The following is a 22,554-nucleotide window of genomic DNA, read 5'->3' as shown; positions in this document are numbered from 1 at the left end:
ATGTCATGTTTTGTGCACTCAATGTATATACTTATATTTACAAACGGTTCTGGACATTGTTAATGTGACATTCTCGCGTAATGTTACGCAAGGTTCAAGTTAATTTAAGAATCATTTAACAATTAATCCATGTAATGAAATACATTTCTCAAATATGCCCCTGACGCTGCATTTTACATTCACTTTAAAGCCAATGTTTTTTGCTGTGCTGCAATAGATTAACTTTTTAATGCCCAGAACTGTAAATATGCATAAAGGTGCATTAACTGCAGTAACTTTCATTACCCTTTTAACCTATTGTTAACCCATTATCTTTTGACTGTAGGACATTCGCTTTAAGCTGTACCCCAATGGGACCCTGAGGATCAACAGTGTAGAGGTGTATGATAACCACTTGTACATGTGTCGGAGCCAGACGGAGGCCGGGAGGGTGGAGGGCCGGGCCCGGGTCTTCGTACTTGGTGAGTGTGCACATGCGTAGGCTGTGAGTTTGTAAGTGAGAGAGACAGCATGCAGGTGTGTGGTAGCGCCATGTGTTCATGGTGTCAGTGTGTACAAATAACTTTTGTTTGTGGGAGTGTCATGTTATATGCGTGGGTGTCAGGGTTTCCATTTGCTGGTAATTGCCGGCTTTTGGACGATTTTTTTAAATAAATAAAGTTCCCGAAAGCCCTGCTGAGGAGAGAGAGAGGAGCCTTAAGGCCTAGGCTACTGTTGATTACAAAGATTGAGGCCTTTTTCATTGAAGTGAAAGTTAGAGAGTAGTGAAAAGCCTATAAGACAGGGCTCCAGACTGCGACCATTTAGTCTCATTTTGTCTGTACGAGTTAAAAAATGTATTGGTCGCATCGGTGCGAGCTGCACATTCATTCACCTCACTCAAAATAGTGAAGTGCATTATCCTCATGATTCCTGTAATGAAAGTGTCTGCCTTACTTGCCCCTGTACTGGTTTCGCTGGAGCCTGCTGCTGTGTCGAGAGCCACGCTTTCCTTTCCCGGGGGGGAAAAAAGTGTTCTGATTTGTATAACATTTTAAAAACCAATTGCAGGTAAAACACAGCTATCCTGTTGTCACCGGTGGTGTGAGGATATTCTCATATTTTCTGTAGATATACTTTTTATTTCTTAACTTTCAATCTTGAGCTCAGTAGCAACTATTTTACAAACAAGATATTTGATATAGCTTTGAGAAACGGAGCGTGCGAGCTGCGCATTGGCCATTGCGAGTGCATAGGCCTCATTGAGCAGTAGGTTACGACTGGGGACACTAAATGTACTGTTAGACTAATACATGGCTACGAGCAGTGGGTATTCAATTTAGAGCTAGGGATCTAGGTCATGTGTTTTGAGTTTCCACTTACTCAGGTGGTGAATTAGCCCATGATATTAGATCACATAAAGATGCAGGCAAAGTCATCTGTATTGAACCCAACCCCCCCCACACCCAATTTTTCTTTTCGGAATCCCTATCTTAACAGTAAAATGTAACAATAGTATAATTTTCTACTCAAAATGCATGACAGTCACTGGAGTATGGTTGGACATAAATATTTTGAAAGATGATGAAACAACGTATTACTTCAATACCATCTCAGTAGTTTAATACACGTTTTAATAAAGCACTGAATGACTTTATAAGATGATAGGCCTACTAATTTGTCCAATTGCGTGATGCCGTGAACATTTTGTGTGTGACCAAATTATGGGTTGGTGCCACCAACTGAAAAACTTAGTGGCACCAGTGCCACCAGGGGAAAATGTTAGTCTGGATCCCTGCCACAAGGGGAATGTCTTCCGTATGGACAAGTTCTAATATTGTAGTGGACAAAGATGAGATGAATGTAGGTGCGGCCGAATGCAGGCTGCAACTTGCTATTCAGGTAGAGATAATGTTGGAACATTATTATTAAATAAAATGTAAAAAATGTAATTTGTTAATGTAGGCCTATTTATTCATCTATACCAGTTCTTTAAATATGCAAACTGTGTTTTGTTTCATTCTGTTGACACATATTTGTTGGCTAAATTAGGTTTGATCTGTCTTTTTAATTGTGTGCTCTGTATTTAGTTTAAGATGTGTTTTAAGTAGGCCTGTTGTAAAATAAATATCATTAGCCTATTGTTGGGTAAGGTAGGCACTAGCCTTTCTTGGTAATTTCTGCAATATAGCTTGTTAAACTTTTTTGAAGGTTTAAACCAGTTCACAAGTGTTTTTGTTCCATTATGTTGAGACATTTTCTTTTACTTACTTTTGATATGACCCTGATAACATTTAGAAGCTTTTGTGACGGTTTGGGGTGGTGTAGCCTATTACACTGCAGGCCTATGATATGAAGGCAGTGCGCCCCGGCGCTCCAACTGACTCTGTCAGTTGAACTTGTGAGGTAGAATGTTTTAGGCCTACCAGAGTTACTCCTATAATCCTACAATATAACGGCGGTCTTTATAGAAAACTATTCGAATAAAAAATGTATGAATTATCCCCCTTCTGAACGCATATATCTGTATAGCAGACATTCGCCTATCTGACATGTATAAAGAAATTCAGTTTTGCATATGCTACACATCGAAACACAAGGAATAAATAGTGTTTTGTAATTAGTTATAGGCTGTTTTTAAGGACATGTAAATGTCTCTCTTGGCCAATATCGCTGATTTATTGATGGCGCTGGAAGACCTAATGGGTTACACGCCATAATGCAAATGGATGACTGGTAAATGTATCAAATGTCTGATAAATGTAAGTCTTCCTGGTCACTTGTCCGGTGCCAAATTTTCCTGACGGAAACCCTAGGGGGTGTGTGTGTCTTTGTCTGCGTGTGTGTGTCTGTCTCTACTCTGTGCTCGGTCTCCAACACGTTTGTCTCCTTCCTCCAGAGAAGCTGAAGTTCACCCCCACCCCACAGCCCTCCCAGTGTCTGGAGTTGGACAAGGAGAGCACTGTGCAGTGCTCTGCCAAGGGCCGCGAGACCCCCACCATTCAGTGGACCAAAGCAGGTGGGTGATCGCGGACCTCCTTGCCTGCCTTTGTACATGTGTGTGTCTAAGTCCTGTGTTGCTCAATCCAATCCAAAATCAACTCGTAGCTCCTACCCCTTGTACCTTTACACTTCTAGTTGATCTCAAAGGATAGTATGGGTGTAAGCAATATGGTAATAACTGCCTAGCTTATTGGCTCAGTCCAATTTTCTGCCATATTTCTTACCCCCACTGTTTCTACCAAGCTTGTTTTTTACACCTATAGTTTAATTGTAGATGTAAATGGGTTTTCTAAATGGGTTTTGTCTATAATCTGAGAGCTGTGCTCCACTTGTAGGACAATAAACGTGAATCTGAATCTCTAATATCCCCCCCCCCCCCCTGCAGATGGCAGTGAGCTGCCGGAGCATGTAGTCCAGACCGGCGGCGTGCTCCACTTCGCAAAGGTGACGAGGGATGACGCGGGCAACTACACCTGCCTGGCATCCAACAGCCCGCAGGGCCAGATCACAGCTGCCGTGCAGCTCACCGTAGCAGGTATCCCTCCACTAACACTAGTGGCACTAATGCAGGTCACAGACACACCACAAAGCTGCCACCTATACAACCAGACACCACACAGACCAAGGGTCCTCTGGATGTCGTCCTCTACTTTTAACCAGAGATTGATTTCTACCTGTGAAAAATGTATATGTATGCTCCAGCCAACCTGTGACAGTAATTAAGTTCAAGGATTAAGTTTAGAAACAAGAATGGCAGTAATCAAGATGGCAAAACTAAGTTGTGCACAGCTAATGTAGACAATCCCCAAATGTTTCTAGTTTTTTTTTTTTACCAATGATTTCATCAACTGTGCTAATGCCACCATCACCAAAGCTGTCTCCAGACTCCAACGCAAATAAATCCATCTTAACCAACACTTCTCTTTCACTATTTATTTCCTTCTCCCCTCTCTCTCCCAGTGTATATAACATTTAATATGGAGCCGGAGCACACCACTGTTTACCAGGGCCACACAGCCATTCTGCACTGCCAGGCCACCGGCGACCCCCAGCCCTTTATCCAGTGGAAGAAGAAAGACAAGTTCCTGGAGCCTCGCAAGAGCAGGTAGAGAACCGCAACTCTGTTTTGTTAAGGCCCAAAGTAATTTTGTAGTATTTGGTTTCTCATTTGTGGGTTTTTCATTCTGAACACCGTGCTAAATGGAATGTTTGGATAGTGTGTTTTGCTAGTGACATCTTCCATACCATGATAAGAACCCATCTAGCCTTTGCCATATTGCCATAAGCCAGTTCCAATTCCCTTCCTATGCCTTCCCTTAGGTCGAACATTTCATTATTTGCAGTTCTATAAGGTAAATGCAATATGTTGGAAGCTCCTTATACCCCGGGACCCCTCAGGTCAAGGGGAAGGGAGTGAAATAGGACTGGAGTAAAGTGGGGAAAGGAATTGACTGCAGCCGCGGCCTCACCCCTGTCCCCTCTGCTGTTTTCTCTCCAGGTTTCAGAAGATGCCCAACGGCTCTCTGGTCATCCACGACGTGAGTGTGGAGGACACGGGAAGCTTCACATGCATCGCTGGCAACAGCTGCAATATCGGCCACACATCGGCAGAGCTCTATGTCGTAGGTAAGACACCAGGAGATAAACTGATAAACTTTGTGTGCCTGCTGCAGCTGTCTACAGTATTTTTGTGGTTGTGGTAGGTGGAGGAAATCAAATGGAGCACCAAACTAAATACCTCTTGGTGCTTGAATGTGTAATTACACTAACAGGGTCAAGACAAATGAAACATTTCGACACTGCAATGTCTCATTTAGGATGTACAAAGGATGTAATTGAGTGGCGCCGTCTTGAAGTGTCCACTTGACATCTGAGGCTGAGATGGTGATTCAATAGACTCCAATAGGCTTTAATTCAATAGAGAAGCACATCACCTGACCCTTTCGTGTGTGTGTCTGCGTGCCAACAGAGAAGCCCGTGCACCACTCGTTGGAGGAGGACGAAAAGGCGCCCTACAAGATGATCCAGACAATCGGCCTATCGGTGGGCGCCGCCGTGGCCTACATCATCATCGTCCTGGGCCTGATGTTCTACTGCAAGAAGAGACGCAACGCCAAGAGACTAAAGGGCCCAGAGGGAGAGGAGGCCGAGACAGAGCACCTCAACGGTCAGCGTTCACAGTCGATTCCATTCAGTTGAATTCAGTAGTGTCTGGTTTTCCTGGTAGTGTGAGGAGAATTGAGTTGAACTTTATTGAAAACATTACAAATATGTATAGTTGTTGTACTGCATGTACATGTATTACTAGTGACGGGCACCGATATGCAAAGTCAATATTCGTTATCAGTTGCAATTATTTTTATACGATATCAACAAATGGTGGCAAAAAAAAGAAGAAATGTTAACACCACAACTGTGTGTTAGCCTCTGGAGTTAGTCTCCAAAACGGAACTGTTTCAAGTGATACTTCATTTCCATGGCTGTGTTGCTTTAACATTTCTGTACCTAGAAATAAGAAGAGTATGTACAAGCAATCAGAATGTTTAGTTACTGGTATTGAAGGATGCCATTTTGTCCTGGCACTACAGGGGGCACGGTGCAGACCAACGGGCAGGCCACCACTGAGATCCAGGAGGAGGTGGCACTGACCAACATGGGCACCACGGCCAGCAGCGCCAATAACAAGCGCCACAGCAGCCACGACAAAGGGCCCTACCCCCGCGCCAACTTGACCACCATCACCACTCTGGGTATGGAGCAATGCATGTGCGCACAGTCATTGTAAATAAGAATTTGGAAAAGTTGTCATTGAATTGGTTCTTATTTGACTTACCTGTCTAAATAAAGGCTATATACAATCATACTGATTTCCTTCTAAACAGGGAAAGGTGAGTTTGGCGAGGTGTTCCTGGCCAAAGCCAAGGGCATCATGTCGGCAGGAGGAAGAGGCAGTGAAGATGAGGAGGAGACAGTGGTGCTGGTGAAGAGTCTGCAGACGCGGGACGAGACCCTGCAGCTGGAGTTCCGCCGCGAGATCGAGATGTTCGGCAAGCTGGGCCACCCCAACCTGGTGCGCCTACTGGGCATGTGCAGAGAAGCCGAGCCCCACTACCTCATACTGGAGTACGCTGAATTGGTAAGGATGGAGCTACTTGCTTACGCTCCGGGGTGAAGTTTCTCCTAGGTACAGATCTAGGAACAGTTTCCACTCCCCCAAACCTTAACCATTAGTAGGGGAAATGCTAAACTGACCCAAGATCAGTGTCTACGGGCAACTTAACTTCACCCTACTCTCTACAAACACACACACTTTATGTATTCTACATGGCAGTCAATTGTATCATTGAAATACATGTGTATTAAGATAAAATGCATTGATAAAATACAGATTTAAAATATGAGCTACATATGCACACACTGGACCCCAGTGCAGTAAAACACATGTGTGGGTGTCCCTTTTTTAAATCATCCATGATTTAGCATCGACCCCAGACCTGTGTATATGTTCCTAGGGGGACCTGAAGCAATACCTCAAGATGTCCAAGAACAAGGAGGAGAAACCCAAGTCCCATCACCTCAGCACCAAGCAGAAGGTCAGTTTACACACACACACATACTCAAAAGAACATATACATTAGCATCTTAAACAGGTTGTGGCTTCAGTGCAGTAGCCAGGATTTGGTAGCTGGTGCTTACAGTAAGTATCTCCTGTTGCATCATGCCACTGGCTTTCACTGCCTGTTGGACCACTCAGAAGGAGAAACAGATTAACCATAAGATGTGATTTAAAAAGCCATTAAAATGCTTAAACACACACACACTAACTCAGACACACATACGCTTGAAAACACAGTGATTTAATGCTTTCTATGTCCCACTCTCTCTCCCTCAGGTGGGGGTGTGTCTGCAGGTTGCCCGGGGGATGGAGCATCTATCCAATCAGCGCTTCGTCCACAAGGACCTAGCCACCCGCAACTGTCTGATCAGTGCCAAGAGACAGGTCAAGGTGTCTGCACTGGGGCTCAGCAAGGATGTCTACAACGAGTAAGATTACATTGAATTAAATCTTGATTTAACCAGGAAAGATCCCTTGCGGTTGAAAACCACATTTTAAGGTATTGATTCATTTTGATGAATCCAGTCATAGAATAATTGTATCGATAATTTAGGTTTCCCAAAGCAAGTCTCCATTTAAAGAGACCTGTGATATGTAAAGTGATGACTTATGACAGACTAAATTAACTGTGGCGCCACCCAATGACCAAAGATCACCCTCTCCTCCTCCTCTTCCCCTCCAGTGAGTACTATCACTACCGGCAGGCGTGGATCCCTCTGCGCTGGCTGCCCAGCGAGGCCGTGTTTGAGGACGACTACTCCACCAAGACGGATGTGTGGTCCTTCGGCGTGCTCATGTGGGAGGTGTTTAGCCTGGGGGAGCTGCCGCACGCTGCGCTCGACCACGACAAGGTCCTCGAAGGTGAGGGCAGTCGAACTGGTTCGAACCATCTATTTTTTTAGTACAAAACATCGTTTTCACATGTTGACATTGCAGTGATGTTTATTGCGCTCTCCTGTTTGGTCCTTTCAGAGTATTGGTCATGAGTGAAAGGATAGTGAGGTATAAATGTTATTTTGTTTCCCATCTATTTGATTTTCACTCTAACCCCCACGCGTTCTTTCCCTCTGTCTTTATTTCTCTATCCCTCCATCTTTCCCTGCATCCCGCTCGCTCTCACCCCCATGTATGTCGTTCTCTCACGTCTTTCCCTCTACCAGAGCTGAGGGAGGGCCGGGGGAAGCTGCCCCTGCCCCAGGGCTGTCCTTCTCGGGTGTACAAGCTGATGACTCGCTGCTGGGCCTCCAGCCCCAAGGACCGTGCCTGCTTTAGTGACATCGTCTCTGCCCTCAGCGAACTTCCCTCCGAGAGCAAGGTGTAACACACATGGCCCAGGTGCACAGTTTGTGTGTAAGGGTATGAATGTGTTATCAATGTGGGGAGGTGACGTGTGTGTGTGTGAGAGCGGTCGTGTACAAATGTGTACGTGAGGTACGTATACACGTTGTTGTTGTGCATGCATGCATGTATTGGCCTTTTGAGTTTGTGTGTCTAGCACTCCAGGACTATCCTACTCTGCCTGGTTGGCCTCTAGTTAGCGTCTACAAGAGCAGAACGAGACTCTTAACAACTAGGAAATTTGGTCGCAAATGAGGACCCAGCCGAGAAGAGATCAACATCCAATGAGCTTCTCCTTCTCTATGGATTAAAATGACTATTTTTTACAATGAGGACTTATATTCTGCCTTAGCAGGTCAAATGCTGTCTAACATTTTAATCTAGAAACTAATTACAGTTAACGTTGGCACGGTTTTCACCCCAATTGAATCTTTTCTGTTACTCATGTTTGCAAATGGACAAGACAAAAGGGACATTTTCTTCCCAGAGCCAAACGGGACATGAAGGTACAACCTCTTCGGGAGTAAAAATCGAATGTCTCTCACCCTGTTAGATATGATCAAAACGAGGTAAAGGGCCGGCATTATTGAACTTGTGGAGTTTAGCTGGAGTGTGGATGGAATCACCGCTCACAACCCTAGTTTTCCTTGAAGGAAATCTTTGGTTGGTTTTAAAGTATAGTCGTGGTAGTATATGGACCCTGAATTAGCTTCAACATGCTGTTTTGGAGTTAAGATAGCTGATCTAAGCTGTAGCATTATAGGCTAGCTATTTTATAAAGGCCATCCTGTCATGAACAGTTTTGTACTCCTATCAAAGATGTCTGAATGTTACTGCTCCATTTGCCTATCAATCATCCAATCCTATCACGACCAGAGCTTTTCCAATCAGAGTGGGAGAAACCTTTCTTCGTAGACATTCGTCAAAGTGCTTTTTATACATGCTTAAAACATGCACTGATCACAACTATAAATGTTTGTTTTCTAGAAGGATTGTTTCGGAGACCTGAACTTATTTTAAAAGTCCTGTTTTGTATTTTTTCACTGTATAGAAAGGTACTAAGCTTCTTTGATATAATTTTTTTTATGTGCGAGGCATTTTATGATGTGTAATAGTTTGTCAAATTTTTTTTTTGCCCCAAAAAATTGAATTAAGGTTCTCCTGAATTGAAAAAAATGCCTGGCAAATGAAGGACTTTGCATCAGATTACTGTCTTGCTATTGTTTTTATATTTACTTTCTTGCTTTTGTTTTAATATTTACTTTTTTACTTGAACATTTTTATACATTGCAGTTTTCTATTTTAAGTATGTTTATACAAACTCATATTAGCCATGGCATATACATGGCGCTGGTCCAATAAAATGTTGTAAATGTACCTTTTTTGTTTGTACGCCGTTTGGTAAATATTGTGCATACAACATTAACGAGTTTAGCTTGAGTAAGAGTACACCTTAAAAAATATCTATTTCAACAGTTTAACAAAAAATAACCCTCTGCAATGATATTCAAGCTTTGTCCACATCTGATATTTATCCAAAGTTAATATCAGTATCAAACTCAGAGTCCATTTTTTTTGTTTGATTTGAGGGTCGGTCCGGCTTGCAGAGCAATGGAGGATGAAGATCTGTGAATCCTAAATCCAGCATAGTGTGGCTCCGTGAACGTGATGTGGAATGCATAAGGAGGGACACTTGACCCACGTTCTGAATCGATTAGGTAGAATCATAGGTTGTCTCTGGGCCAGTCCAGATAAACCCCAAACCGCCTTGACTGATGAATGCAGGCCAGCTCCACCATTTCAAATTTAAGTAACCAGGTAGAAATCTCAGGAGGAAGGATGGAACTTGATCCCCCAGGCTTTGCATTTTGCTCCATGTACTCCCTCCCTTACTCCTTCCCCTTCTGTTTGGACATCACCCCCACTGATATGGCTCTGGGTTTCTTTCCTCCAGTCCACTCTGCGTCCCAGTAGCAGCGGCCCGATGGCTGCTCCGTAGGGATTCTGGGGTTCAACGGGATATGTCGGCTTCCTGGGTCGTTCTCCTGGTTTCCCCTGTCCTACAGTGTCAGCCGACAGGCATCCAAGGGACACAGAATTCTCTATCAAACTGCTAATATCATTTGTGACAGATAATCCCTATGATCTGTAACAATACATAATATAACCATGCTGTGAAAATTATGCTAATTCAAATAAGTATTCCCCATCTACAACTTCTTGTAGTTCTGCCAGAACTCACATTTCATAAGCTCTGGTTTGTTTCGACACACTCAAATGGTCCACAAGGTGGAAAAATGTTGACCATTAGAGTTGCGCAATTCTCCACAATGGTTCTAGCTTCCATATGGCAGGAAATACCAAATTGAGGACTAATGATGTGCGCGCATCGATGTGGCCTGAAGAAGTGTTATGATGTTGAAAAGTATGTGAACAACCCTTCAAATTAGTGTATTTGGTTATTTCAGCCACACCTGTTGCTGACTAGGTGTATAAAATCAAGCACACAGCCATGCAATCGCCATAGAAGAATATTGGTAGTAGAATGGCCCGTACTGAAGAGCTCAGTGACTTTCAACATGTTATTGAGGAGTGGTTGGCCACATAAGCTCAAAACTGGACTGCCGAGTGCTGAAGCGTGTAAAAATTTCCCAGAGTTCCAAACTGCCTCTGGAAGCAATGTCAGCACCAGAACAGTTTGTGGGGAGCTTTTTGAGATGGATTTCCATGGCCGAGCAGCCGCACAAGAGACTTACAGGAATGTCATGCACGATGGATAATTAGCTTCCGTACAGGAAAGACACTAACCTTCACACATCAAGATGGCAGGTGGGTGTGGGGACAGAGATGGCAGGGGTTCAAACTATAGAACCCAGTTCCTACATTTTATCTCTGGGACCCTCAGGATGACAAATCAGAGCAAGATTACTGAATGTACGTACATTGTTTACCTTTAGAGGTCAATGTGTCAAACCAGTTGCTGTGCTAAAAGTGTTTTGTTGTTGTGCACTCAAACAATAGCATGGTATTTTTTTTCACTATAATAGCTACTTAAATTGGACACTGCAGTTAGTTTAACAATCATTTAAGCTTTCTGCACATGAGACATGTCTATGTCCTGGAAAGTTGGATGTTACTTACGTCGTTCTAGTCACATTAGCGCAAGTTAGCAACAACCATCCTGCTTTATGGACACCGATCCCGTAGAGGTTAGTCTGATCCTTGATATGCCTCAGGTGGATGGATTATCTTGGCAAAGGAAAAATTTTCACTAAAAGGGATAAACATTTGTGTACCAAATTTCAGAGAAATAAGCTTTTTGTGCGTATGGAACATTTCTTGGATTTTATTTCAGTTCATGAAACATTGGGACCAACACTTTACATGTTTTTATATTTTTGTTCAGTGTATTATCGTTGACCGCAAAAATAACTAATCAAATAAAAACCAATTATTTAGTTTTTCTTCTGAACTTTGAGCAAAAATCTAATTTTCGACATTCTGAATCTGCCAGTAATTGCCAAAGTTTCAAATAGGCGTAGCTTGTGCATCACTATCCCTAGCTATCAATAGCTAACAGGGAAGAAATCAGAGGGCGGGCACGGAGTGTGGCTGGGCCAAGCTAGAGCAGCTTGTGAAGTCTCTGGAGCTATTCACAATTCACACGACAAACATCACTGACAGCCAGTCGCTGTCTGATGTGGTGCCGTGTCGTCTCAACCTTGAGGCACACTTGCAGTCAACTACTGTTGCAAAACAGTTGGCACAGGTCCTCCTGAAGTCACTGCGTGAGTGCTTCACATGGAAGATGCCAGCACGATGAATCCAGCAAGCATCTCAACCACAATGCTTCAGAACTATAGCTTCCTCGCATCGAAGATTGTGTCTGAGGTAACAGTCCAGCTGGAAGGTCAACCTGGCAGGGCATTAAGTGCCCCTGTGAGCTGTGGAAATACCAGGAAGAGATATAAGGTGGGTATGTTTAGAGTCACCTCTCCAGTTCTGGCATGCAAGGATGCTGTTTATTCAAAGCTGTGCCCTGTTGCACTGGATCTTGTTTCTGCCCCTGCCTCCCAAATGTTTGTGGAGTGAATATTCTCTGTCTGTGGACAACTGTCATCAGGCTTGAGAAACTGAACGATCACCACTTCTTGAGTCTTGTAGATAAACCAGAAAATCTTGTATGGTTGAACAGAAACAGATGTTTTTAAAAACCCTGTTTGAAGGGGTTAGTCAATGATACATGTTTATTACATGAACATAACATGGCATGACTTCATTCGTTTTTTCCCTCTTTGTCAGGTAAAGGTACTTGATTCTTCCATCTACTACTAAAGTAAAAAAATAAAAATAAAACATTGGATTGTTATAAAATGGGAACGAGAGTTTCCTTCCATATTTCTTGCATCAGTTTAGGCACTTATTCTTTGAATCCAAGTCACATTAAGATTGATTTATAATTTAAACCTAACCTACTGTTTGCCCTGGCAATGGAGTTGTATGGAGTCCTCTAGTGGCCAAAAGCCTGTGTTTAAGCATGGGCAGCGCCATTGAGTACTTTCACCATTTTGATTTAGTCAATGGGGTGGGACTTCCAACTGATCCCTCCTGATGACCCAGTGGAGTCGTGACAGCTGGGTCATCAGGAGGGATCAGCCAATGAATTTTACTGGTGAAGAAGAAAATTGACTATTTTAAGATAGAGATGGCCTCAATGGCACTGCCCACGCACACAGATGGTCTGTCTATCCAAGTATAAGGTCCGGGCCCATCACCCTATGTATTACTGCCCCCAGTGGCAAGAAGTGACCCCCCCCCAAAAAAATGCTTTAGTCCTACAACACATAATTGGCTCCTAGCGTCCCATGCATAGGCTACTTTCTGTCCCTAACTAAGTAATGAAACGAAATGTAAATCGGGTGTGAGAACTGAATTTCAATTAAATATAAAATCACAAAACGACCCTAAAGGCTGTTGAACAGTGGACTGTTTTGGGAAACGAAACGCAACGTAGCAAACATTGAACTGAACTAAACGCACCCTGGACACACTGCCAGGCCACACCCACCAAACGGGAGCAAACATACCTCAAAAGCTGTTGAAGAACAGTGTGCACTGTTTTGGGGAAGCATGTCATTCAGTTCATTGGACCGAACTGGGCTGTATTCACTAGGAACCAAACGGAATTAAACGTTTCGTTGTAAAACATTTTACATTTGCAACTTCTCTAGGATTTGGACTAATGATTACGCCACTGAACTCTCACCCCAGGTTATGTTTATGTAGCCACATGGTTATTTGGAGAAGCCTACTGGCTAAATCTGAAATCAGCCTCTGTCTCTGGCAAAGAGATGTCGTGCAGGGGATCTACACAGATTGCCAGTTGACAAATTTAAAAAGTGGAGAAAATGGGTCTCTGAGTCAAGCTTTCAATGTAGTAAAATGTATCTCAGGAAGAATCTCAATTGCACACTCCTTGTGTCCTCTCCTCCTTCTCAAAACCCATTGGTGGCAAAAGCCAGAGGTCCCTCCCCACTGACCTACTCTAATGGGTTTTGAGAAGGTTGCGCTCAAATATATTGGGATAATCTCAATTGCATACTCCTCGCATCCTCTCAAAACCCATTGGTAAATTGCAGGTACCTACCATCTGGGTTGGGTAGGTTACTTTCTAAATGTAATCCCTTAGTTACTAGTTACCTGTCAAATTGTAATCAGTTACGTTAATTAGTTTGGGTAATCCAAAAATTACGTTATCTGATTACATTCAGGTACTTTTAGATTAATTTTCCCTTAAGAGGCCAAATGTATGTTACCAATTGAACATCTATTGCAGGATAAACCAATGTTAAAGTTAACGTAGCTGGCCATGTATGGATGTTAAATTACTTTATGGGTTGGTTATGTAGGCTTGCTCTAACCCATCTCGTTCTACTACATCCAAGAATACGATTAAATTATTTACATTAGTATATAGAATTTAAAAGTCCGATGGATGTAGCAACCACAGATTGCTCCTTTTTTACGTCTATCAAAATTGTGCGAGTTTGAGCACGTGTCTATTAGGCCTGTGGATTTTATTTTTATCAGAATGAATTAGATTGAGCAATAAAAGCCCCACTTTTATTAAATAGGTTGGGATCTGCACTATGCAGCTGTTGCAAAAACGCATTCAAAAACAATGATTGATAAGCAGCTTAAACTTTTAGAATTCAACCATTGGTTTAAAATACACACTTAGATTTGTGAACAACAACCCAAACCTGCTGCGCGCGTGCGCCATCGTGCATAAATGTATTTTGTCCCCACACCAAACGTGATCACGACACACAGGTTAAAATATCAAAACAAACTCAACCAATTATATTAATTTGGGGACAGGTCGAAAAGCATTTAACATTCGTGGCAATTCGGATGCCGACAGCAGTCGCACCATTGAAAGACATAGCTTGGACAAGCCTACAAAAGCCTTTTCCTGCTCTTTTCCCATGATCCATCATGGTGGTCAGACTCGCTCAGGTGGAACAAATTTAAACTTGCACTTTTTTTTCAATGCTGATTTGAATGTCATTGACAATAAGTGTCAACAAGAAATGTTTCGTAAACATTTTCTGAATTTAAAAGTAATCTAGTTTTTCAAAAGTATCTAATTACAATATTTATACTGGTAACGTAACGGATTATAGTTACCGTTTTAAGTAATTCCTTACATGTAACGTTAATGTAATCCGTTACTCCCCAACCCTGCCTACACTAACCTACAGTGTAAAACATTGCCATTCAAACAGTGTTGAAAAGAGAAAGGAACATTCTGCTCCATTGTAAAGTGCAACTGTGCCAAAATATTTGAGCGCAACTAAGCGCATTTCATTACCTTGTAAATTACACATAGGACCTGAAATCAAATCTTAGTTGTCACATGCTTCCTAAACAACAGGTGTAGACTAACAGTGAAATGCTTACTTACAGGTCCTTCACAATGCAGAGGAAATAATAAGAAAACAATGAGTAACGTTGCTACTGCCTATGTACACGGGGTACCAGAAATGTAGCATAACACAGGATGGTGACATTGGCGGAAAGGGAATAGGTACCTAGTCAGTTGTACAACTGAATGCATATGGATTCAATCTCAGGGTTGTTAAGGGTACAGCATAAAGGCAAGTTTCCATTATCAATGCAGTTACCGAAATATAAACGCTAGATGGCAACATTAGCATGTTTAACTCGTTTTTGACATTGCAAGTAAGACGATAGTCCTAGGTATGGCTTTTTAGTTCTACTATTACTAAACTAGGTGATACATAAAAAATACAAGTAATATTATGTATACGAAGTCGATGCATTTTGACCAGGAATAAATGACCAATTTGCTTATAAATTATTGTATGCTTACAAATAGGGTACCTCAAATGTTTAGGAAGGTCATAATTTAAATCGAGATGATATTCCACCCAAGAATGATGATCATTATGATGCTTTCCAAAAGGTTCGCACATACAGGCAGATCATTGGCAGCATAGGTCAACAATCAAGAACCTTCTCCTGCTACTACAAAGACGTCATCATCATCATCAAATATTTTCTTTCATTCTTAATGAAAAAAATCCCTCCCTTTGATTCATGTTACTCGATCCCTCTCTCGCCACCTGGCGTTGCTACTGTCATGTTCTTTCCTCTTACAGCGTTGCGAAGGAATATTATTTTTTTGGCTTGCATGTGTTCTATAAAAGATATTCCATGAACATTGGTTGTACCCGCGTAGGCTATCCTGCATGAATCCTAGGCTTTTGGGAGGGAGAATGAAGGTGGCTCCTGTGTAGGGTGTTCCTTTTACTACTATTCCCCCATCTCGCGTTCCTAGTGTGTTTCAGCCCATCTATCAGGGTGGATCAATGCTGGATTCTCTGCTTCATACAAACTCCTATCCGTTCTCTCGGCCCGCTACACTCGCTTGCCTCGTACCCGGGGGCGCATCTATCAGCATAGATAGCCCTGCGCTGGCTCCAGGCGGGCCTTGAAGTAGATATGCTGTAGTTTGGAATACTGCGGTTTGGACGGTCGGGTTGGAAATGCCGGTGGTGTAAAAAAAGTCAAATTAATATTTCCCTCGTCGCACTGTTCTCGGCGGCTGCCAAGCTCGGTGCTTAGCGGCCTGTACACACAAAATGTCGACCAGAACGCCATTGCCCACTGTGAATGAGCGTGATACAGAGAATGTAAGTATCCAATGTATATTCTTCCCTATGGTCTATATTTTTCTAATAACGATATTTTTTGCTAAGTATGTGTGGTGATGCGTGTGAATCATAATGCTAAAATTGGGCTTGTCTATGTAACCAATCGGTGAGCAAGTTAGCGGCATAGCCCGTGGGGGCAATGGGGATTTAGCTAACGTTACCCATCTTCTGCTATTGTCATTTTATAACGTTAGCACATTTGAAATTGTTAGTCGGATCAAATTTTACACATGCCATTGTAGACTATCGTTCTAAACATTCGTATTTGTAGTAGCTAGAATTTGGGACATGTCTGCGTGGAAGACTGCGTTCTAAATGATGCTTTCGGTTATCTATGTATGGAAACCGTAGTCTACAAATCAGATACAATGTTGCCTCGCTGATTATAACAACGAGAGTTACACGGTATTTCAATTTCTGGAGGAGACCGCTGTTAAAATGTCCCATAGCATAGGACAATTACTATTGTTAGCCTACTGCAACATTAGATCTAGACCATGTCCCCTTCATCGATGATGGCATGCAGTTCAAAAGCTGTGACTCAACTTTGAGATCATGGTAGGCCTTTACGTGCGGGAAGAAATCCATCTCAGCAGGCCGTCTCTTAGTGCCTTGAATGATCATCGTCTGTCGTACGGTCGTTGATGACAAATTGTGAATGATGCATTTTGCTCAAATTTTTAAGAAAATTAACATGGCTTTCAGGTAGTTGTTACAGGTAGGCCTAGTTGTTACATAAATTAGTTGACTTGCAATTTAATGATTGGTATATATCCATTCATTCTTTAAGAATATAACTCAGAAAGCCTCATGAGTTTAGTTCAACTGTCTTTACCCCCAAATCTAAGCTTTTCCTCCTGTTTGTAAACAATGTCATTGTTAAACACTATGAAAACATTATTTTGATCTCATGGATAGTCAGTCTGCTTCCACATAGCCGTATATGAATTTCCTCAGCAGATGTGTACCCAAATATTGCTATGATGTTGTAAATCACAGCTGGCCTGGTACATTTTGCATCCTCGAGCCATTCCGAGTGAAGTGTTTAAATTACTCAATATTTTGGACTAAAACGGACGAATGTAACTAAGGCTAAGAATGTCAATGCAATCAAACTAACAAGGGCAATGATCACAAGTCAGTCATAACGTGGCTAATTAGCTAGCTAGCTTACCTATTCATGTAGCCATTTATTTGGCAAGCTAAGAACACGGAGCCTAACCCTTCCTGGTTACGGCTAGAGATTCAGGTGTAATTTTGTTAGCTGACCAGGTCCGAACTTGAACGACTGTTATCCACAGTTAGCATATCTCTCATATCTCGTCGATCAAATGGGCGGACAGGTAGACAAGTTCCCATTCAGTTGTCAAAACGTAGGTTGTGACCAATGATGTATATAAACCCTGGATTACTGATGCTATGTATTGGCCATATTGACACTCCCCAGTAGGTGCAGAGCTTCATAGGAATTGATGGAATTCTACATAATTGAAATTAAATGGTTTTAAAGGCAAAATGAGATATATATATATTTTTTTGGTGTGGACAGTAGCATTAGTAATCTAAAAAAATACATTTTTATTTGAATGTTGAGCTCACGTAATTTAAACATATGCATTAAGGTGTCTGTAATGGAATAAATGTAGCAATTTATAAATGCGTTTCTATAGCTTCCAACATATTTCTTTACAATGGTGGGGGAGTGCCAAGAAGGAGCCATGGTGTCATCAACACAGCGCCCCCTGGCAGTCATCTAGTGTGTGTATAAATCATTGGTTGGGACAAGCATGCATTAACATTTGCGATTAAGTCATTTAAATGGCGCTCTTATCCAGAGCAACTTATAGGAGCAAATAAAGGTTCAGTGCCTTGCTGAAAGGCACATCGACAGATTTTTCACCTAGTCGTCTTAGGGATTCGAACCAGAAACCTTTCAGTTACTGGCCCAACTCTCTTAACCGCTAGGCTACCTGTCGCCCCTCAGGCATGCTGCAGAAGGGCGAGCAGGTTACTATTCGTTATCATTTGTAAGTGTAATTTTGACAGCCAACTACAAGCTAAAACGTTTCAGAGGGCTTATCTACTGTTCCCTCGTTAGGTTTTAGCTCCTCTCTCTCTGGCTAACATTAGTTGTTGAACTTGTTGTTGATATGAATAGGCCACCGAGGGTTACAGTAGCTAGCAAGAACTTCAATTCATTTATCCAGTTAGCATATCGCTTGCGTTTGCAAATTCACTCTGGCTATCTACTCTGATTTCAGAGCACTAATAACTAATGAATTTACGAACGCGCAACACCTGCTGAATATGGTCGGTGTCAGTAAACAGGCCAAAAAAGTAATAGTCACGAACGCTCTAGATAACATGTAAACAGCCTAGCTAATCATGGTCAGAGTGCGGTGTTCTCTCATTTGTCTGTAAGTAGCAAGCTAGCCAACTTTAACCTTAGCTTGGGTGCTTGGTTGCACGCAAGCTGCACAAGGACGAGTAGGCTACAATTCCCATCGTTTATCAGTGCAATTCTGACGGCCAACTAGCTTAAACGGCTCATCTTGCTCTGGCTAGCATTAGTTGTTGATGTGCGTAACTGAGGGAGAGAGACTCTACCTTTTCATGGTTGTTTGATAAATTAACTAAAGTTAACAAATGGAGGAAGACTCCTGTTGTATTTATATATTTGCAGAAAACCATTCAGGTGTATTTTGTGGCTGTTGGCGAATGCATTCCAATTATCTAAAGTTTCGATGTTGCTACTGCCTGTATGCACAGTCCAGTTCAAAGTGAGTGATGGCTTGGACAAGCCAGATGCTTTTTTTATTAGGTTTTATTTACTGCAGTGTTTAATTGATTGTCCAAAAGCATGGCTGCTTTGATTCCTTCTCTATATTGCTTTAGAATCTTCACATGCCTTACTCTACATCATTCCCAAACATTCTATGAAAACGTGAAAATGACTAAGTGCTTGCTTGTCAGAAAATGTAAACAAGTGTCATATTATTCCTGGGGGTGTGTATGAGCAGATTTTTTAAACAAGATTTTATGTTGCTAAAACGCTTTGTTGGACTTTTAATAATGAAGCCAGTCAAGTTTTTTGTGAGAATAGAGGTATTGTGGAGATTTTCGAAATCTTCAGAACCATTCTGTCATTCTTTTGGAATGTCACATGACACAGTGGTTGTCAAATCAATTGGTGAAGTGGTTGGTGTAGGCCTATTAAAATTTGATCTAATAGGCCTACAACTGGTGTCGATCCACCTAGACTGGGTCAGCAATATCTGCGGACTGCTTTTTGGCATAATTCATTTGGTTTAAGCCTGGGCGGTATACCGTATTTTATGATATACATGTATTGATGCAGGGACCAGTTTTGGATTTTACTTTACCTTCTACGCCGGTATTTGAATGTTTGGTTTGTTAAATGTTATGCGCCATTTGTAATGTCAATTTGTATAGTTTATTTTGCTAATTGTGTCATTTCTTTCCGTGCCACTTTCCACACAGACCTAGCCACACCCCCTGTCACTCGCATCTCATTTGACATTCCTCAACCAGGAGACACTTGTGTCCAGACTGCATGATCAATGCAGCACATGCAACAACGTTGATGAAAACAATGCTGTTTTCACTTTACTTCTTAATATAAATCCACTAGCTTTCTATAATGACACTAAAGGTTTGTGTTTCTTACATCTTACATCTTTTCTTAGGAAATTGCCCAAAATCTTTTGACCCTAATTGTTAGCAGCTTACGCTAATAGCTAACTAGCTAATAAATGTACTGAGTAAGAGCAAACATAGCTAGCTAATACAGCCTGATAATATAAGTGATGGTGTAGACCAAAATCAGCATATTTGTGCAACAGTATCTTCTCAATCAAAGAGGAATATGCAACACAAGAATATGTTAGCTACATGAAGTAGCTAAGAGAACATACAATGTAGCCAAAGCTTATAGTGTCCCCTAGAAAACACTTATCAACATTCTAGTTCCTACTATGTTACAATTACTTCTCCCTGGCATTTTAATTTGTTGATATCTCAAACAACACTGTATTCAAAGTGCCCACTATTATATTCTAGCTATAGAATTAGAATAGTTATTTTATTTCCATGATTCCAACAGTTTTGCTCTATTTGGCAAGTCAAATCACAATTGCAAGTCCTTGATGATTTGCCCAAATCGTGCAGCCCTACGTGGCAGTGTGGAAATTCTCTCAATTGAGCAGTGGTGTAAAAATACGTTAAAGTACTACTTAAGTCGTTTTTTTGGTATCTGTCCTTTTACTATTTTATATTTTTGACTATGTTTACTTCACTATATTCCTAAAGAAAATACTGTACTTTTTACTTCATGCATTTTCCCTGACACCTAAAAGTACTCTTTACATTTTGAATGCTAGCAGGACAGGAAATGGTCCAATTCACGCACTTGTCAAGAGAACATCCCTGTTCATCTACTGCCTCTGATCTGTAGGACTCACTAAACGCATGCTTTGTTTGTAAATTATGTATGAGTGTTGGAGTGTGCCCCTGGCTATCCGTAAATAGAAATAGAACAAGAAAATAGTGCCATCTGGTTTGCTTAATATAAGGAATTTGAAATTATTTCATCTTTTCCATTTGATACATAAGTAAATTTGATCAATTACATTTACTTTTGATACTTAAGTATATTTAAAACCAAAAACATTTAAACTTTTACTCAAGTTTGACAATTGTGTACTTTTTCCACCACTGCAATTGAGTGCAGGAAATGCAGAAATGATAAAAGTGCTGAAATTTGTTTTGGTAGAATTGAACAGTATAAAACAATCAGAATGGAGAAAGATACATTCTAAGTGATTTGAATGCATGTGTTTCTTCCCTAGGATCACTCACTACTCATAAAGCAAATCCCTTGACATTTTCATGAGCAAATAGGCCGAACCCTTGATTTCTGTGGTCTATGCACTGCTCATTGAAAGAATGACATTCCATTCCATGAGTGCCACATGACTTTACTTTTTTTTTGTGAAGCTATACCTCACTTCCATTATTATATTGTCTGTCTCTAGTTTGCTTATTGCCTCAATACAATATAGATTTAATGGCTGACTAATGAAATAAGTTAATACATTTAAGCATGGCATGCCACATGGAAAAGCTAAGTGCTACTGCCCTTTCTCTGAGGTATTGATCCATGCTGTCAGGAGGGAATGATATATATTAGTAGTAGGCTACAGTAGTTCTGAACAGTGCATTCTTCTACACATCTTTGTTGTTTGTGTTGCTATCATTCCATATTAATTTCTTGGGACTAAGGCGGGTAAGAATTTCACCCTTGAAATACACATTCATTTCCTACATTGAGGTAACCTAACGTTGAAAAGGCAGGCATCAGAAGCGTAGTTTCTCTTGACAGCTATCACGTTTCAGTTCTGTGTTATGTTTGAAATTACCAGCTTATGTCTGGGGAAAGCCCGTTGAAAATGGGAAAGAAGTGCTTTACTTCATTTCTGATTCCAGAACGAGTTGTTTGTTAACTTTCTGTAAAATACTGCACTGAAAGAAAATGGGTTTTGAAGACATGCAAGTTGACAGAACTGGGTCCTGTTTCCTCTTAACTGCAGTAGCAGGGCCAATTTCCATTACAATCCAGTTAAGTGCCCTATTACTAGACATTGTGTAATGCTGAAAAATAAATTGCAAATCATTGTCTTTGAATATTATTGAATGTTCAGCATAATAGAAGGCTAATGATTAGTATCTTGATGTTGCTGTTGAAAGAATCAGGGCACTCGTCTATGTAGTGAAACGTGAATTCCTAAAGGTAATTATGACTGTTCAAGACTGCTTGGGGGGGGGGGGGGGCGCATTTGCTTTTTGTTTGTTTTAAATCTTCTAGGAGAGCCTGTATTAGAGAAATGTGATTAAATGCAGGTGAAAAGTCTCTTGGATGAATATCTGACTACAACTTGTCTGGGCCAGGTAAAGTAGCTTGACTGGCTTCAATACTCACCTCCCCACATTGATTCAATGTAACATATGTGATGTCCACTTAGGAAGCAACACCTCCATGGGTTGATAAATTTGATTTCCATTGATAATTTTTGTGTGATTCTGTTGTCAGCACATTCAACTATGTAAAGAAAAAAGTATTTAATAAGAATATTTAATTAATTCAGATCTAGGATGTGTTATTTTAGTGTTCCCTTTATTTTTTTGAGCAGTGTAGTAGCCTACAGCAAAATGTGTTTAAATCATAACTAACTTGTTAAAATTTCTGCTAGTTGGTAGTAAAAACTGATGGTTTTAGCTTGCTTGAGCCTGAGTGTTAATTCACCTATTTCCATACATGTTTTATTTTAAAACATTTATCTTACAAAGGAGTTGTTTAAT

General features: G+C 41.2%; 2 protein-coding genes across 7 annotated transcripts in view; both read left to right on the top strand.

Moving 5' to 3' along the window:
* LOC109890137 (inactive tyrosine-protein kinase 7) overlaps window positions 1–9,318 on the top strand; it is a 38,145-nt gene extending 28,827 nt beyond the window's left edge. Inside the window, exons 9-20 of the mRNA XM_020482098.2 lie at window positions 326–461; window positions 2,879–2,998; window positions 3,368–3,517; window positions 3,943–4,087; window positions 4,481–4,608; window positions 4,952–5,149; window positions 5,571–5,732; window positions 5,865–6,118; window positions 6,495–6,575; window positions 6,875–7,026; window positions 7,281–7,459; window positions 7,759–9,318. Coding sequence (XP_020337687.1) covers window positions 326–461; window positions 2,879–2,998; window positions 3,368–3,517; window positions 3,943–4,087; window positions 4,481–4,608; window positions 4,952–5,149; window positions 5,571–5,732; window positions 5,865–6,118; window positions 6,495–6,575; window positions 6,875–7,026; window positions 7,281–7,459; window positions 7,759–7,919 — 1,866 coding nt within the window. The 3' untranslated portion in view covers window positions 7,920–9,318. The remainder of the gene's footprint in view (window positions 1–325; window positions 462–2,878; window positions 2,999–3,367; window positions 3,518–3,942; window positions 4,088–4,480; window positions 4,609–4,951; window positions 5,150–5,570; window positions 5,733–5,864; window positions 6,119–6,494; window positions 6,576–6,874; window positions 7,027–7,280; window positions 7,460–7,758) is intronic.
* Window positions 9,319–15,558: 6,240 nt separating this feature from the next.
* LOC109890145 (serine/threonine-protein kinase MARK1-like) overlaps window positions 15,559–22,554 on the top strand; it is a 72,670-nt gene continuing 65,674 nt past the window's right edge. For 3 of the 6 annotated variants that reach the window (XM_031828495.1, XM_031828506.1, XM_031828496.1), the window contains exon 1: window positions 15,560–16,155. In XM_031828495.1, the coding sequence (XP_031684355.1) occupies window positions 16,105–16,155 (51 nt within the window). In that variant the 5' untranslated portion in view covers window positions 15,560–16,104. Of the gene's footprint in view, window positions 16,156–22,554 lie in introns of all 6 variants that reach the window. The other 3 variants (XM_031828508.1, XM_031828501.1, XM_031828492.1) reach the window with 2 other exon arrangements.

Source organism: Oncorhynchus kisutch, linkage group LG1 (assembly GCF_002021735.2).
Source record: "Oncorhynchus kisutch isolate 150728-3 linkage group LG1, Okis_V2, whole genome shotgun sequence".
Lineage (NCBI taxonomy): Eukaryota > Metazoa > Chordata > Actinopteri > Salmoniformes > Salmonidae > Oncorhynchus > Oncorhynchus kisutch.
This window is presented reverse-complemented; position numbering and strand designations above follow the sequence as displayed.